The 14690-nt window shown below is 45.7% G+C and overlaps 1 protein-coding gene and 1 long non-coding RNA gene across 13 annotated transcripts in view; one reads left to right on the top strand and one right to left on the bottom strand.

The window, feature by feature from the left end:
* The window catches only part of bahcc1a (BAH domain and coiled-coil containing 1a), a 61799-nt gene that overhangs the window by 31723 nt on the left and 15386 nt on the right, over positions 1 to 14690 (top strand). For 10 of the 12 annotated variants that reach the window (XM_082531284.1, XM_082531292.1, XM_082531291.1 and 7 more), the window contains 11 exons: positions 3524 to 3649; positions 3802 to 6156; positions 7028 to 7142; positions 7244 to 7443; positions 7650 to 7811; positions 9301 to 9575; positions 9873 to 10218; positions 11062 to 12006; positions 13345 to 13514; positions 13672 to 13808; positions 14011 to 14124. In XM_082531284.1, coding sequence (XP_082387410.1) covers positions 3524 to 3649; positions 3802 to 6156; positions 7028 to 7142; positions 7244 to 7443; positions 7650 to 7811; positions 9301 to 9575; positions 9873 to 10218; positions 11062 to 12006; positions 13345 to 13514; positions 13672 to 13808; positions 14011 to 14124 — 4945 coding nt within the window. The remainder of the gene's footprint in view (positions 1 to 3523; positions 3650 to 3801; positions 6157 to 7027; positions 7143 to 7243; positions 7444 to 7649; positions 7812 to 9300; positions 9576 to 9872; positions 10219 to 11061; positions 12007 to 13344; positions 13515 to 13671; positions 13809 to 14010; positions 14125 to 14690) is intronic. The other 2 variants (XM_082531290.1, XM_082531289.1) reach the window with 2 other exon arrangements.
* The window catches only part of LOC309705459, a 64891-nt gene continuing 50522 nt past the window's right edge, over positions 322 to 14690 (bottom strand). The window contains exon 3 of the long non-coding RNA XR_014276556.1: positions 322 to 1123. This is a non-coding gene — a long non-coding RNA (uncharacterized lncRNA). The remainder of the gene's footprint in view (positions 1124 to 14690) is intronic.

A 14690-nucleotide genomic window follows, 5' to 3' on the forward strand; every position in this document is an offset into this window, starting at 1 on the left:
AAAGTGTACAGCCAGTCTAACAAATTCTAGGATATTTCTGTAAGGTCACAGCAACAAGACCCAAATCATTAGTGGCTTTCATGACGTCAGAGGAGTTAACAGAGATTAAAGGAAGTTTTTGTTTCAGAATCTCTTCTTGCCAGCTACAGCAGCAGCCATTGTATGTTACCACAAGGAATTGTCTGTTTTTTTTCCTTTGCTGAGCTGAGCAGTGCTGTGAGCTCACTGTCACAGAGACGGAGTCTTAGTATACGGCTACGGATGCAAGAAGGAGGGTGGGTCAGCGGTGGGGGGACACAAAAATAGGGGCAGATGCAGTGTAGTGAATGTTTCAGTAAATGTAAAATGTTTTCACAACACCTGTTAAAATAAATTAGGCCCACCGAGCTTTTGAAAGATTTATTTTCATGTCTGGGACTGTTTGAATAAACCCCACTGAATCGACTGAGTGGAAAAATGAAAAAAATAAATAAATAAATAAAAATGACCAAAAGAGGAGAAAAAAGGGTGGGGAGTGGGTAAAGAATAAAAAGAAAACCTGCCGACTCCTCGCAGTCCCGAGGCCAGCTGGCCAGGGTCCAAATGACTTCTTAAGTTATGCCAAAAATAATCGCAGTCTCATATCTTTGTCCACACATATAAACACACGCGTGCACGCACACACAGAGTTGCCTGCACACACCTGTCTAATCCACTTCTGTTTGATACGCCTTTCTAAGCCTATCTTCAGTTGTCCATCTTTCCTTCTGTGAGCAGTTGCTTGCTTTTCCTTTTGTAGGATTTAAGCTGCACCCCCCGCCTCTCCTCTTCCTTACTCCTGCTTCTTTCATTCTCTCTCTCCCTCTCCCTCTCTCTCTCCTGTGCCAGTCTGCATCCCTTCCTTTCAATTAGTCAAACCTGAAGAGATCCACCACAGCACTGCCCCTCCTCCGCCAAACATCTCTCGTCTCCTCTCCTCTTCTCCTCCCTTTCTGTGTCTTGATGGTTCTGTCACTTTTTTCTCAATTAGCGGACCTGACAGGCAGCTCAGGCTGCTCCTCCTCTCCTCTCGGTCTTCCTGTGGCGTGCTCTCTCTCTCTCCGTCCTTCTATCTCCTCGTCTCTGATGCGTTACAGCCACCTCCCTGGAGAAAATAGAATTTTCATTTATGTTATTTTTTTCTTCTATCAAAAGTGGTGAAAGCCTTATCAGTAACTGAATGTCTTCAGAGAAGGTGTAAGAGGACTGGTATTGTGCTAGTGAGAAACCGCCTCTAAAGCAGCAGGAATAATTCTCCTCTGCCTCTAGGTGCTGTTCTATATCTAACCCCCTTCTTTGTCCTCCCTGTTGGCCTGCTTCTCTCAACCCACCATGTTGCGAGAAATACCTTCAGAACTTCTAGAAATCCCTCCTTGGGATGCAGCTCTGTTTGTTCTGCCTCTCACCCCTGCTCTGCCGGTGGAAAGGAGGGCATGCGCTGTGAACTCCCCTCTGCCATTCACTTGCTGATGCTGGCGTGTTTATGTGTGAGTGTGCGGAGGGAGCGAAGGAGAGCGAGGTTGCTGTGCAGTCAGCAGACTGCACTAAGACCCTGCTCACGTCGCCTGCAGCAGCATCGGCAGCGGCAGCAGAAGTAGCAGCTTCCCTTGTCCTGGCCAGATTAATGGCTGAATGAGCTCCGCCGTGCCCAGCAGTCCCCCTCTTGCTGCCCCAGTGGAGAGCATGCTGAAACTGAGCAGGCTGGCATTATCGGGCACAGCCAGACCACACTGTGAAAAGGGATTACGCCATCAATCGTCACGCTCACAAACAACATGCTGCCGCAGAAAAAAAAAAAAAAAAGACCCTCTCCCAGCTTGGATAAAGACTGGCAAACAGCTCTCTGCTTTTCCCTCTCCTGAAATCAAAGGAAAAAATGACTTGCTTAAACAAAGCTCCCCCCCCCCCCAAGCTGTAAATGAATTGGCATAATTTTGCGTTCTTATTAATCATGACAGCAAAGGAAGAGACAGAGACAAAAGAGGGGGGATGGGAAGGGAAAAAAAACAAGGTAGAAACATAGGTGAAAAACGGGAAAAGGGAAAAGTGAGGGTATGTAATTATCACCCCTTTGCCCTCCTCAGAAAGCAGCACCTCCTGTGTTATTGCAGGGCTGTTTGCCTCCTCTGTGTATTTCATTAATTAAGATGGGAGGATGCAGAGGCCGCACTGAGAAGAGGTCATTAAGCCCACCACAACACTCCTCCCTCCCCAGAGCTGGGACCGGGCCCCATTGTTCCACCGGCAGAAAGTGAGACATTCAACACTCATAGCTGCTGTAAAAACCATGTGTGTACAAAAACACATGGCCGAATAAAGTGCATCTGCGCTTTCTGGGATCAGGTCGCACGTTTTCCGAAAAATTTTTCCTCTCTTTCGGCCCGTATCCTTTTTACGCCATCCATGAGCTGCACTGGAAAGTAAAGCTACAGCGACAGATGGGTCTAATAGTTGAGCTGAAGAGAAATTAATCACTTAAATTTTACTTTATGACAGTGGGCTGATAGACCTGTCTGTCCTATGAATTAAAAAAGAAACAAAAAAGTGTGTCTCTGTCTTTTTTGGTTTTCCATTTCAACAAAAGTGGTTCACTCATGTGACGGTGTGTGTGTGTGTATATAAATATATATATAGTCTTTTTATTTTCCTTAGTTATTTCTTTAACTTGTATGTAGACTGATGACTTGGATTTAATCATGCTTTTTTAAAGTATTAAACTAAAATTACGCTATAGCGCTGCTGTCACTAAGCAACATCATCGCATTATTGGACATTTTTTGTGTGTCCTTTACAGTACCTCGATTTTATTCCGTTGGTTGGGTGAAATGATTAATTACACGGTAGCATAGATAGGCTAATTTAATTCACATTGATGTGTTTAGATGCTATAGTTACTCAAATGCAGTGAAAGTGGGTTGTCATAGAGATGCTTTTTTTTTTTTTTTTTGTATTGATATTGCGATGGGCTTTCATCTCAGTCCATCTTTTCTCTCCTCTACACTCAAAGTCCTTTGTGTTTTCCAGTGTCCCGTTGCAAAATGAGCTTTTTGTTTGGTTGTGGCGTAAACGTCCTCCAGATGGGCTTGGTGTAATAAGCCCAGGTGTACTAGCTTACAGGCCCAACATCCCGATGACCTCTTACCTCTGATGTAGGTCAGTAAAGGTTAGCCGCCCAGCTCTCTGTTCATTGCAAACACAAGCTTCAAATCCATCCTTATCACCCCATTCAGATGGTTCAAGGTGCGGCTGCCACTTCTAAGAGTGAGTTAAAGAAAGCACCATATGTTTCAAAGACAAATTTCATATATTACAGAAATCCCCAGGCTTGTCTGTTATTGTTTTCATTCTAAACTCCAGCAGGAAAGGCAAACATGTGAGGCACAGCCAGCACTTATTTGCGTATGAACACCACCAGCTGCATTGGACCTGAAGGATTACACTGGATAACTGCATCTCTGTGGTTGTTATCCTTTCTTATCAACTCTCTCCCTCTCTGATATCTTAGCAGGTCCAGGGTATCCTCGATTCTCAGGGAGTCTGGCCCACACGTTCCTTCCTATGAGCCACTTGGATCACCATGCCAACAGTGGAGTTCTCTATGGGCAACACCGTTTCTATGACACACAAAAAGGTGGGACGTGAGACTATTAAAATTTTATCACACGGAAATAATATGAATTCAAATGGAAGCGGTATAGTCTGGTGCTGTTGTCTGTGCAATACTGAGAGCATGCTTTTTTTTTCTTTCCGTGACTAATTTGTCTTCTTTTTTCTATTTTATAGAGAACTTCTACCTTCGAGGTCTCCCATCCCAGCCACCTCTCATCTCAGCCAATCATAGTCTGCCACCAATGTCTCGGGCAGGTTCAGGACACACTCAGGGGTCCTGCAGCAGAGACAGAGATCAAGGGGTAGGCACAGGCATACATAAGGGTCTTAAAGAGGGGTCTGTGGAAAGAGGAGTGGTAAATGTCAAGGACAAGGAGAGATCCAGTGGTAAACAAGAGGCTAAGGAAAGACAGCAGCAGCAGCAACAACAGCAGCAGCACCACGCTCACCAGCCACCCCAGCCAACACACCACCACCATTCTCACACTCATCAGCAGCACCCGCACTATCCTCAGCACCCGCTGCCCCTGGAGGAGGTAAACAGCCGGGCCCTGGAGAGGCATAAGGCGTCGCTCACGATGTACAGTAAAGAGCACCCTCAAAGTATGAGCAAGCCCCTCAGTGCCTGTTTGCACAATAGCAAGATGCAAAATGGAGATCCAGGAACTGGAGCAGGGGCTAAGGTGTCCATGTCCAGCTGTGGCGGTGAGGACACAACCCTTCGGGTTATGGGTGGTGGGGGGAGCAGCCAGAACAGACATTTGGGGACTAGTGGCAGTGGCCGCTGCACCAAAGAGGGGGTAAGTGGGGAAATGAGGATCAGTGAACAACCTTCAGACTGTTTGGAAAGGGGTCAGGCACCACTTCACCACTCTCTGCCCTACTCTGTACCCCCACCCTTACATATGAGTTCTGCTACTGGAGGGGCCCATCCACATCCTCATGCTCACCCCCATACACATCCCCATCCAGGGGGCTTCCACTGTCTTCAGCTCCACCCCAGCCACCCACATCATTCCCACCACACACACCACCATCCAGAGTTTTTCTGCCCACCGCCACCTGCTCATCTAGCCAACCCTGCCTCGCACGAGAGGGGGCCAGTCAATGTGGGGCGAGAACCTAAAGTCACAGGGCCTACATTTGTGCCATCTGTGGCAGACGTAGGCGATAAATCTAATGGGCCATTCCAGCTTAATAACCCTGACTGCCAGGGTGTGGGTAGTGGAGGAGGAGGCAGCAATGCCAAGGACAAGACAATCGAAAAGAATGGTGGCGGTGGGCACCACAGTAATTGGCACAGAAAACAACAACAGCAACAACAGCAGCAGCAGCAGCACCCATACAGAAAGACAGAGAAGGCTCCAGACTGGATGCAATCCCACCATCAACACCTTCAGTCCTCACAGCTTCCTCCACCTCCCCAGCAACAACCACCACATTCTCAACAGCAGCATCAAGTAGTGCGATCGCGGAGTGCTGAGTGTATCAACAGTGGTGTGGAAATGGATGTGTTCAGACCCTCGCTGCCCCAGGGACCCAAGGCAGGGCACTCGGTCCCTCATTCTGTAAACACTTCTCCTTATCGAGACTGTTCCCATCCCGGACCCCCGCCAAACTCTTCCCCACTTGGAAGTAAAAACATGGGGCAGCACAGTGGAACACAACACAGTGGTCCCGGAGGTAGCTGCTCTTTACAGAGAGACGGCCAAAAGGTAGCCAGGATTCGCCACCAGCAGCATGGCCGACCTGGCCCAGAGACACCCACTGAGTTGAACCAGGGGAATAGTCAGGAGCTTAAAAGAAAGATGGACATGTCTCCTTATGGTTACAGCAACAGCAGTGGGCAGCAGCACCACCACCAGCAGCCCCCAGTGCCACCCTGGAATATGAGGCCTCCTCACCACATGTCGCAACCTGAGGAGGAGCAGAGGAAGTCATATATGGAGTTGGGGAGCACTGGTGGGCAACACTCTCAGCAGCAGCAGCAGCAACAACAGCAGCAGCAGCAGCAACAACAACAACAGCAGCAGCAGCAGCAACAACAGCAGCAGCAGCAGCAGCCGGGAATAAGCCTCCCTCCTCCACAGCCCCCCACCGCACCTCCCCTCAGCCAGCAACAGCAGCAACCACAGCAGCAACCTGATCCCCAGGGTCCAACTCAGGGAGAGAGCAGTGCAATGAAAAGCTTACTAAAGTACAGCAACCAGCAACAACCACTGCTCGTCTCCCAAAAGAATCCATTTGGGGGGTTAGGAAATCTCAAATCAGGTCCATCTGGGGGGAGCTGTGCCCTGCAGGGCAACAAACAGACTCTGCCTTCCAGGAAGGGTACGGCTAATGACAGTGAGCGTCCTGATTATAACGGGCGGAGCAGGGAAATGGGGGAGCCAGGTCATGGTGAAAGTGAGGTGCGGCAGCCGCCAGTAGGAATAGCGGTGGCGGTGGCCAGACAGAGGGAACCACCTTGTCGTTCAGCTGAAAATCATCCGAACAGCCGACAGGGCAGGGTCCATCCGTCTGTGAAAGGTAAGCAATCCAGGTCACTGGCTTGTGAGAAGGCCTTATATTTCTTTATCTGTAACTTGCCAACAATATCGCTGCAAACAGAGAAACAGCCATATAGAAAATAAACAAACAGGAAAAAGCACATTTTTAAGCGGATAAAAAGCCAGAAAAATATTGATTTTGTGGTGATACCCTTTGCTGAATGCAGTAAAAATCCAGAATGGTATAATTCTCACACTCATTGCCATCAGGTATACGCTCCAGTCCCCATGATCCATTACAGGATAATATAGGCATAGCTAATTCTATGAATGGAGTTTAATACTTATGGGTTTAAATATAAATTTCCTCTGCAGCAGTCCCAAACAATGCCTTGCTGATTTTAACTTGGTTTTCCCCTCTTTAACTTTCTAGTTGCCCTTAATCAAACATTAGTGAGTCAAACAGGCATCAACCATGATGTTTACAGATGTCAAGTCTGAGTCCATTTAGAGTTGCCAAGATAAAAAGTAATTAATATAAGATTTCTAAGCCTCGCTCTGAGAACAACAGTATATAAATGGAAATAAATAGATATACAAAAAAATACAATATTAAAAAAACAAAACAACTTTGGACAAAATTGACCTACATCAAGTTTCAATTTTATTTCATAAATATCTGAATGTGTTATTATATTATGAAGCAAGTTATTTTTCTTTCCAAATAAGACAGTAATATGTCAATACTGTGCACTATATGGTTTTAGCATGAATTCTGCCAATACAAAAGCATTTAATACTCAAAATGTATTCATTTGCAACTTGCGGCACGGTTCTGACAAGTGGCGAGAGACTTGGGATTTTGTTCTCACTGTGATCCACAATGGTGAAAGTTGATGTTTGCCTCACAGGGCAGCCCCGCTCCATGTATCTGTCAGATCCCACCACTGAGGAAGACAGGAAGAGGCTGAGTGAGGAACAAATAGGTCTCACTTGCTTGGACAGGGAGAGGGATGCATATATCAGGTATGTATTTTTAAAGGTGTTGTTCAATACTTAATAAATTAAAATCTTTACAGAAACATTCTAATTTGTATTTCTTTATCTTTATGTCATTCTGATGTCAGGGATAACAAAGAGAGGGTGGAATTTGCAAGGATCCACCCTTCCAGCAGCTGTCACGGAGACCTTGCCTCTCATCTCATGGTCCCGGGCGGGACGTCCCTCCAGTCTGGCCAGTTGGGAGATCCTGCTGCACATTCTGCTCACCATCATTGGATGCCAAGAACTGGAAGCCCATCTCTCTGGATGACGGGACATTCTTATGGTAAGACGCTTTCTGATGGCAGGATTTTATTGTTATGGTTATGTTTATGTTTATTCATGTGTTATAAAGACATATAGTCCAGCTTTTTTTTGTTTATTGAAAAAAAGGCCAAAACAAAGACGTTTAGAATTGATTTGATCAGCTGATACATATATTTAAAGTTCTTTTGTTTATATGGAATTCTGTAATTTAATTTCTTTATAAAGCAGGTATAGGTCATACAACCCTACACCAGAATCTGCCACCAGCTTTCTCTGCAGCCATGCCAGGCCCTCTGCAGCCAGTCCTGCCTCTGCCTCAAGACCCCTCTGCCCAACTGGTGGTCTTGCCCTCCGAGCCTCCCACCCATCCTGCGACCCATCACCTGGGTAAGCCATGGCATTTTATATGTTAATCTAATCGATCTACAAAGCACAGCAAACTCCACTGGTACAGTATCTGTATACAAAGAGTAAAAATAAGAAAAGCTTGTTTGTTATTATGCTTATGTTTTTGTGATTGTTAACTGTGTGTGTATGGATGAATGAGGACTGACAGGAAGAGAAGCTAAGGGCTAAGGCCGATGCTAATGGGAATCCAAATAAATACAACACAAGCAGCAGAAATGCACCAAATTTAGCTTATGTTCTGTGAAACTAAAACGAGTTATTTCACTGTTAATATTACTTTGGGCTAAGATAAGTTTGCAATCTTATGATAATTGCTACATGCCAACTGCTTGGCCTGGCAACAGTGGCACTCTCAGTAGTTCAGGATGCTCATACAAAGCTATTTTGCCCCTACAATACCACAGCAGAGGAAGAGGAAGTGAATGAGGTGAAAATCACTTCACCAGAGTCATTGTAGATGCGTATTCAGTGAACAGACTGTGAAATTTAATTGGCTCCCAGTCTTTGACGATATGTTTCCTTCTGCGCGCCACAGGAGTTTCAGCTGAGAAGGGAAGTGCATCCACAGAAACTTTCCCACAGGAAATATTTTCATATCCGATTTTATGTGGCGAAATTCTTAGTGTGTCTTGCAAAAGGAGCTGAAAGATCAAATTCATTTGGATAATAAAACCGCTAATGTGGAGTGTGTAGCACAGTGCTAATACAGATATTATGAAGACGCTCATTATGTAGTTCTATATAGTGTGGTCTTAGTACTTTCCAAAAGGCACCTCTGTCATTGTAGATCACCCATATGGAGTTGTGCGTGTCCTTAAATCCACATAATGAGACAGGTTGTACACCCACACACATGGGAACCAGGCTTACTGCTGGGCCCTTTTGCAGAACCCCTACTGTGGTTTGGCCGGGAAGGTGGGACTTTTTGGCATAAAAGCCAAGACGAATGCTCTGACGAGAAAAACATGCATTTCCAGCACAGCATTTTGACCTCTAATCAACCTATGACCATTATATTCTGTTCACATTTCATCATTTTCATAACGTCTTTTTCCAGCATTCCAAAATTCTCAAAGCAGTTCTTAAGAGACAGCTTTTTGTTCAGAGCGGAGGAGAGTGTGGGATTGTTTCTGCCTGGGGAGATGTTGTTCTGTGAAGTCAAAAATCTTTTTTTCCTTAAAGGATACATGTTGTTGCTATAAATGTGAATACAATGATTCTTTAAATGATCCATAATGGTTTCAGTGTTTTGAAATAGTTGTGTGGGAGGCACATAATGATAAATATGGAGAACACAACTGTTCTCTGTTTGCTAATGTATTCTAGTGAGTCGTGCCTACTGTCAATGCGTATGAGCCCAAAGAAAAGTGATGTAGAGTGTGTGTGTGTGTGTACGTGTATGCATGTGTTTTTGTTCTAAGGTAGCCCCCTCCATCACATTTCTCCTTTTTTTTTTTTTTCTCATTAGATGTGATGGAGCAGCCAGGGCTGTGGCCCCCTGTGTACGGCGCCCGGGGCCCACCCTCCCACATGCAACATCCTGCTGTGTACTCCCGATCCCAGTTTCTACGGCAACAGGAGCTGTACGCTCTCCAGCAGCATCAACAGCTTCAGCATCAGCATCAGAGTCACCAGTCGCAGCAATCACAACTGCAGTCTCAACCTCAGCAGCAGCAGCAGCCACAGCAGCACAGAGCTGCACATGCCATGAACATGCAGCACCAACCCGCTCACAATGCACAGGTGATTGCAGAGTCAAAATACGCAAGGGAGATTAATACATGCAAAAGTGCAGGCAATGCAGCGAAGCGTAAGCGAGTCATGGATCCCGTGACTTTTGAGTCTATTTTCAATTTGCATAATATTCTTTGAAGGATATGCCAACTTTCCTACAGGGGAAAAAAAAGTGTATTCCCGAATACAGAAAAGCAAGTAGCATTGGCTGTCAACCAGATTGCAATAAATGTACTATTTGGTTAATGCATAAAATCACTTGTTCACTAAATTTAGATATGCAATAATTTTGTATTAATGCCACAGATACAGAAGAGAGCAGACGAGCCCTCAGTTGAACTGGAAGAACTCATTTCAGAGCCAAGAACATCTAAACCTGCCAAAGCTTACTCTTACAACCCACCGCAGAGAAACACCTCACCCCCTGGGACCTGCACCACTCACCTGTCCCCTTGTTGTCAGTCCCCTTCGCTGCGACAACATCCCAAAAGCACTCCTTCAACACCCTGCCCCGCTCCTAGCCCTGTTGCAGCAGTACCTCATTCACCTGCCATTAGCCCTGCTCCACCTCAAATGTTAAAGGCTCCTGAATCCGAAGACAAGACGGGAGAGGGGCAGCCTCCACAGGAATACCCAGGGTCTCTGGAGCCTGGTAAGTGCAAAGAAGTGTCTAGAAAAAAAATGCAAAAACTGTGCGTAAAAGTTTTCAAACTGTCTTTGAAGCAGTGTGCACAGTGGTTTTTGTACAAACAATAATCATCAAATTAGCGCTTGTGAGATAACACACTCACACTAATCAGGTATAATAACAGAGTCATGTAGAAAACCAGAAAGAGAACAGAAAACTGTTCTAACATATAGTCAAATCTTGTGCATCATACCGATTTATAACTGGAGTTGTCACTGTTCAGTGACCCCATTTTTTTCTGCTGGTGTTGCGGTAATATGTGTGGGTAGCTCTTTTGGCAAAGCCTCTGATTGAATAAACGGTGAAGAAAATGGCTGCCGGCTGTGCTGGGACTTTCCAGAACTGTTACCTTGGTAATGATTGAGAAATACCTTAGTAGCGGCCTTTACATCTCCTCCACCCCCACACGCCTGACACTATCTTCATCATTATTAATGTCTGGCTAACGGCTCCCGCAAGCCAGAGGAATTGTATCAGTTTCTCTGATAAACTAAAGGGCTTGTCCACTTTAAATAACACGCACACACACAGTTACTTGTGGTAACTTCCTAAGGTTGGGGGATCAAGGGAAAGTGCTTTTTCATTTCCTTGCCCTGCTTTTTCACTCCATGGAACCTAGTTAGCAAGAGAGTTTCGTTTATCATGGGTATGATTGGTAATCTGTAACACATCCGCATCACAAAAACAGTGCTTTCTATTAAGGAATCATAATATGTGGGTTTTTTTGGGAGGATGGTTTATCAGAATTTTTGGAATAAATAGACAATTGTTAAATATTAAATTAATAAATATTCTTTTCATCTATAGACTTGCCTCCTGGATACACATACCCTGCTATTGCGATGGACTACAGGAGCGGACCGTCACCTCAGGGTGTTCAGCTGGCTGAGCCAGCTGACCTGGACGCAGTCCAAGTGGAGCCTGCTGAGCATGCTCCCCAGTCTCTGGCCAGCCTAGGGGAGGAGTTAGACTGTCAAGTGGTAGTCAGACCCCTTCCAGAGCCACTCCCACTCAAGGAAGTGGCGCATGAAGAGGAAAACAGAGTGGTTGATGGAGTTCTGGAGCAGAGGGATGAGGTGGAAATAACAGCCGTGACAGAAGCTAACTATGTCCACAGAGAGGAGGAGCAACCAGAGGAGCAGGGACAAACTGCAGGAGAGGTGCTGGTTTGTCCACCTGTTGAGAGTACTGTGTGTGAGGCTCCTTCCTGCCCAGTCTCCATTTCAACAGAAGAACCTGACAGGCAAGACGCTGTCATTACCTTGGAAGAAGAGGAGGATGATGAGATGACGGGTGGGGAGATTCAGGTGGAGTATGCTCAAAAGGTCAGCATGCCTGGAGAGCAAGAGCCAGAGCTGCCCACCATCATCGAGCTTGATCCTGCTTCTCCTGAGTCACAGTCCCCGCCTAATGAGTGCGCAGAGGACAGTGAGCAGCAGCACGACAACAAGATGACCTCTAATGATGCCTCAGTGGATTCTGTGTGTCTTTCCCCAGCCTCAGCTTCTGCCCCTAGCCCAAGCGAGGAATCTTTTGCTGTGGCCCCAAAACCTGTTGTGCCCTGCTACTGGAGTCTGGAGCTGCTGATTGCTGCTGCGTTCTGTACAGATGTGCCTCCATTTCCCTTGTTCTCATATAGTACACCATCAGTTGCCCCATCGCAATGCAACCCACACCAGGGTATCGAGCTTCTGAGTGAACTAGCGGATCTGGAGCTGCAGCAGCAAAAGCGCACTTGTGGAAAAAGCCAGGGTGAGAAACAGTGGCTCCTCCATGACTCTAACACATTCACATTCACACAGCAACACTCACATCAACAGAATGCACTTCTCTCATAGTTTACTCTCCTTTTCCTCTATGTCCATTGAGACAAACTCCCACTCCCCCTCAGGCCTAGCCTCATCGCTCTGTGCTCCCTCCCAGATAGTCCTCTCTTCCTGCCGGTCTCATGAGCCTCTTGTGAATTCTAACACATCCCCAGAGAGGCTGTCTACATGCTTGCTTGCCGTTGCTCTTCTTTGGCATGTTAAAGCCACTTTTATTTCCTAAAAGGCTGTTCTAATGATGCAGGGCCTCAGGAGAGGGAGAAAAAGCAGGAGGACAGGGCTGAACTACTAGTGAAGGGTGTACACCTTCCTCTCTCACTCACGCTCCCTTCGAGCTCTCCTCAGGGAACCGTCTGTGTCTCTCCATCCTGCAGCTGTTTGATACACTCATGCGCGCGCACCCAAACACGCACAACTGCAAATACACAGAGTTAAACTTAAAGGAGAGACACCAGTTTGTTTCATTCTCTCACTAACATAACACTTCATACTGAAAGTTGGTGTGTAATCACAAAAGCAGTCTTTGTTTTCAGCACCCTGGAGCATTGCCTGGCTAATTAGACCCCATTGTTTTAAAGTGGCTTTAAAAGCTTCCTTGTTTTTCAAAGTACCATGCGTTTTTGTTTTTTTTTATTCATGCAAAAGGATGTTTTGTGTTTACCACAGCATCCTAATGCATTTAACTGCTCCCAAAAGATGGTTCTTTAAAAAGGGTATCATCTGATTCCAGAGTCAGTGATGTCTTCGATATGCGATATTGTTGACAGCTCAGGCAAGTAGCAAATGTCGATTTAGAGTCACAACTATGGTTAGTAAGACGATTCAGTATATTTTTATTTATTCATGTTAAGATGTAAGACTGTGTTACTCTTACAAACAAAATGTCATTTTCCTTGTGACTAGGCTACAATCTGCTATTCAGCTTGTGGCTCAGACCATTAATGGCAGATAGACTACTCAGTGTCATAAGCAGATAGGCTACATAGGAAAAGCTCAGTCCAGATGGTCTGTGAGATATCAGCATATGGTGAGTCCAAAATAATGTGACCTCTGAAAAGATATGCTGCTGATTTCTCATACTGTCCTAATCTGCTCAAATTTCTGCAGAAAACAAAACAAAAACAAAAAGACCCATCTTTCTCTCTCACTTTGACATGAGTTTCCTTTCACAAATGTTAAGTAAATAAGCTCTGTCCACTGTGGCATCTGAATCGAAAATGTATAGATGCAATATGAACCCTTCCCCCCCCCCTTCTGTAAACAGAGGAGGAACTGCTCATGTTTGACCTCCAAAGCCTTGCTACCCTGGCCACGGCCCGTGCGCTGGAGCTGGGCTCCGAGGAAAGCAGCAGCGCGAGTTCTGAGCGACAATTTCCAGCCCGCAGGATCCTCAATTTACGAAGGAAATGCACCTGGACACCTCGCAATGAACCAGTAAGGCTATAAAAGTGTGCCCTTCTTGACGCTTCAAAATGTTCCCAGAATTCTAACGATGTTTCAAACAAATAGTAACTAATGAAGTTGTACTTAAAATGTTCCTTGATTGCTTTTGTTACATGTTACATAACCACTAATTATGCGTGTTGTTCAGGTGTGCCCAGCCAAAGTTAGCATGGAAACAATGGATGGTCCTGAGCTTGCAATGCGTGTGAAATTGGCTGAGTTACAACGTCGTTATAAAGAGAAGCAGAAGGAGCTTGCCAAACTTCAGAGGAAGCATGATCATCAGTGAGTATGGCGCGGTCCTCCTTTACCTGTGCCGATTCCCAATCGGTCCGTTCCAAAGTAGTAAAAACATAAACGTATTTCATTCACTTATAGTTTCAAAATGGATTTCTTTTAGTGCTTTAGAACCTTCAGAGTTTAGATATAGGTAGCGTCTTAAAGCTCGACCGGCTGCATGTGTGTTTACATCTGCATGTGCCAGCAGGAAGGAAGAAACACCTCGCAGCCCAGCACGGCGAGGACCGGGGCGGCCGAGGAAGCGGAAACCCACCCTCACGACAGGTCCAGTGTCCTCATCCGAGGGCCAAAGAAAAGTCAAGTGAGTATCAGTTAGCCCATCTCCGCTAGCTGGCTGTAGTCCAGTCATGCATGATAAGCCCCTCTGTATCACTGCCATACAGGCGCTGCCTCTCATTGGCATAAGCAGGAAACAGGAGAACCGCTGAACTATTCTAGGAAGTCGAATCAAACCTCTTCTACTCTAATCAACATTGGTGTTATTAATTGCGTAACGGGGCAGTCTGTGTCAGCTGTGTCCTACAGAATACTCATTCAGGGTTAATATATATATAAATAAAAACATTCAACTTTACCGGGCTGAATTGTGCACGTCTGATTCGCAAGGCAATAAGAGTTAAGCTGACTTTTTGAGTCCATGTATATGTTTGTCCGTGTATGTGTTTGAGGAATATGACGAAAGAGGAAAAATTAGCAGAAACGAGCAGGAGAATGTTTTTTTAAATCAACATTGTAAAAATAGGGATGCCTTTCCTGTTTGGAAGTTGTGTTGGAGGGGTTGGTAAAAGGTTTACTCTCAGGCTTCAGTTATCCCCGGCATCTAGGCTCAGAATGCCTTTGGGCACTAAATATTACCTCGCAGCATTC

The sequence above is a fragment of the Aulonocara stuartgranti genome, assembly GCF_965226115.1.
Source record: "Aulonocara stuartgranti genome assembly, chromosome: 4".
Taxonomy (NCBI): domain Eukaryota; kingdom Metazoa; phylum Chordata; class Actinopteri; order Cichliformes; family Cichlidae; genus Aulonocara; species Aulonocara stuartgranti.